Raw genomic sequence first — 2,978 nt, 5'->3', positions numbered from 1 at the left:
ATTAAATTAAATTAAATTAAATTAAATTAAATTAAATTAAATTAAATTAAATTAAATTAAATTAAATTAAATTAAATTAAATTAAATTAAATTAAATTAAATTAAATTAAATTAAATTAAATAATTCTACATTTCAGCAAAAACCCAAATTTGTAAGTTTGGGTTTACCATGGTTTTCTTATCAGCCTTCTGGATGGTGTAGCCTGTGATGTCGCAGTTGCCATTATCCTTGGGTGGTTTCCACTCCAGGGCAACGTTGAAGCCCCAAACATCTATCGCCTTTAAATTTTGGGGTGGGCCTGGCAGGTCTGACAGTGGAAAAGAACAAAATGTGTTTTGATGTTTACTGATACAATCAAACACACTTGTATTGTACATAAGATAGCATATTCTGTTCCTACAAACTGTGAATATTGAATGTCATTTCAAGATGTTATTCTTGCACAATTGTGACAAATCTAGTCGATAATACAGGTTAAACTGACAGTGTATGTCCTAGTAACTTACCAACAATCTGTATATTCACACTGGCCCTGTCCTCCACATTCTCAATTTGCACTTGAACATCATAATTCCCAGAATCCTTTCTCTCAGATCTCCTAATGAAGAGGATGGTATCAGTATTGCTGTTTCGTATGCTGACCTGCTTAGGGTCCAGAGGCTCATCGTTCTTTGTCCAGGTCACTTGAGGTCGTGGTTTACCCTTAAAAGTGAGGTGAGTGAAGAATGAGTCAATACAACAATGAACAAATAACAAACAAAGAAAAAGTACTTATGTGTAGATAGATAGATAGATAGATAGATAGATGTTTTTGGGCACTATAGTTCCCTACAGGGGTGTTACAGATGCTGTTCAGACTTGTGTCATTGACTACCATCTGTGTGCAGCCTCTCTCATTGAATTTCAGCCAGAGATCAGAGTATTTATAGAGTGAGAGGATGAAGATCTGTGTTTCACAAACTGGGTTCTGTAAACAAACAAGTGGACAAGCTACAGTCTAGCCAAGCACTGAAGCTCTAGCTGATGGAAAATGTTGGAGGTCAAAGTCTGCATCAAAAGAGGACAGCCAATGGTTTCATATTGCGACAAATAATACTGCTGGATACATCAATACTGATCTTTTCATACGACTCACAGGATGCCTGCCAAGAAGCGAATCTAAATTGTCTGCATGGATTAGTCACATGTTCCGCAGCATAATTTTGTTAGGGGTGTGCACGTTTCAAACAGTTTTAAGGATGACATTTCTCACCTGAAAGGGGATTACCAGGTTAATCGTTTCTCCTACTTTCTTGATAAGTGTCTGGTGGAGGTTACGGGGTACCCAGATTTTGGGTCGCTCTGCAATAACAGAATGCAAGTGATTCACATGGTGGCCCTGCATCTTAGAATATAATAACCTGTCTTACCTATCTTTCCCATCTCATTCCCTTCCCAACACTGAACCGTAATGCGATGCAATAGATGGATCTTCACTTAAAAATAAAGCTCAGTTGCCTGAACATTAGCATTTATAAGCTTAGTTTCATTCTATTATCAGGTAGATTCATCTGTAGCAAGAGGCATTAGCATATGATGTCTCTAAACACAATCTAGAACAGCAGTTCCCAACCACGTTCCTGAAGCCCCCCCAACACTGCACATTTTGCATCTCTCCTTTGTCTGACACACCGATTTCAGATCTTGGAGTCTCTACTAATGAGCTGATGATCTGAATCAGGTGCGTTGACAAAAAGCCAAAACATTTGAACCTCTAGCTGTCCACACCGTGCAAAACCCCATCACACCAAAACGTTGACCTTCAATGGGCTAGCCTAACATTTTAAGATCATTCTCTGTGTAACTCACGCATGATTTCACGGATGGTGACTGCTTGTTGCAATGTGGCAGGAGGGCTGGGGCCTGCCATGTTATACGCCCTCACACGGAACTGCATCTTCTCTCCAGTTGGCAGGTCACGGATGATCACAGAGGTCCTGTCTGTGAGACCCTTAAATGCAGGGATCCATTCATCAGCTATAGAGATGAAATAAAGGGTTCAGACACAGAACATTGAGGATTGATTCTGAATATTACTTTGAGGCAGTTAAAAAGAATACATTTTACACCTGAATTGCTAAAGCTACACTAACGCTCAAAAGGTTGGGATCAATGTGACTTTTTTTTTTTAAGGAAATTGATACTTTTATTCAACAAGGATTGCTTAAATTGATCAAAATTGACAGTAAAGACATTTAAGTTATTAGTAAAATTTCAATTTCAAACAAATGCTGTCCTTTTTAACTTTCTTTTAATCGAAGAATCCTGAATAAAATGAAGAAATGTTCCTTGAGCAACAAATCAGCATATTAGAATGATTTCTGAAAGGCACTGGAGTAATGGCTGCTGAAAATGCTTTGCCATCACAGGAATAAATAACATTTTAAAATATATTTAAAACTATAGAAAACTGTTATTTTAAATTATATGAATATTCACAATATTTCTGTTGTTACTGTTTTTTTTTTTGATCAAATAAATGCAGCCTTAGTGAAAAGAGACAAAAATATTTAAAAATCTTACAGACACCAGTAGTAGTGTACTCTTATAAACACATTTGTGACCCCGGACCACAAAACCAGTCTTAAGTCGCTGGCGTATATTTGTAGCAATAGCCAAAAATACATTGTATGGGTCAAAATTATAGATTTTTCTTTTATGCCAAAAATCATTAGGACATTAAAGCAGCACTATGTAACTTTTTCTGTGTTCAAAATTTGCAAAATGTATATAATGAGCGAGTACATCATGAATTCATCTTCCAAACCGCGTTTTTTGTCTTATTCCGAATCACTACGGTACACTTATAATAAGTACTTATATTTGGACTATTGTAGCCTGGTCGGGTCGTCACCGCTGCGGAGTAACACATACCTGCGTGAATCGCCATAGACATAAACTTACAAAAGTATCTCTGTATGAAATGTTCTTCCGCGGG

The 2,978-nt window shown here is 37.0% G+C and overlaps 1 protein-coding gene across 2 annotated transcripts in view; it reads right to left on the bottom strand.

The window, feature by feature from the left end:
• mybpc3 (myosin binding protein C3) overlaps positions 1-2,978 on the bottom strand; it is a 36,346-nt gene that overhangs the window by 7,219 nt on the left and 26,149 nt on the right. For both annotated transcript variants that reach the window (XM_016571720.1, XM_016571719.1), the window contains 4 exons: positions 1,850-2,017; positions 1,254-1,342; positions 508-703; positions 169-308 (listed from right to left, as the gene is read on the bottom strand). In XM_016571720.1, coding sequence (XP_016427206.1) covers positions 169-308; positions 508-703; positions 1,254-1,342; positions 1,850-2,017 — 593 coding nt within the window. The remainder of the gene's footprint in view (positions 1-168; positions 309-507; positions 704-1,253; positions 1,343-1,849; positions 2,018-2,978) is intronic.

Source organism: Sinocyclocheilus rhinocerous, unplaced genomic scaffold, assembly GCF_001515625.1.
Source record: "Sinocyclocheilus rhinocerous isolate Xijiao unplaced genomic scaffold, SAMN03320098_v1.1 scaffold591, whole genome shotgun sequence".
Classification (NCBI taxonomy): Eukaryota; Metazoa; Chordata; class Actinopteri; order Cypriniformes; family Cyprinidae; genus Sinocyclocheilus; species Sinocyclocheilus rhinocerous.
This window is presented reverse-complemented; position numbering and strand designations above follow the sequence as displayed.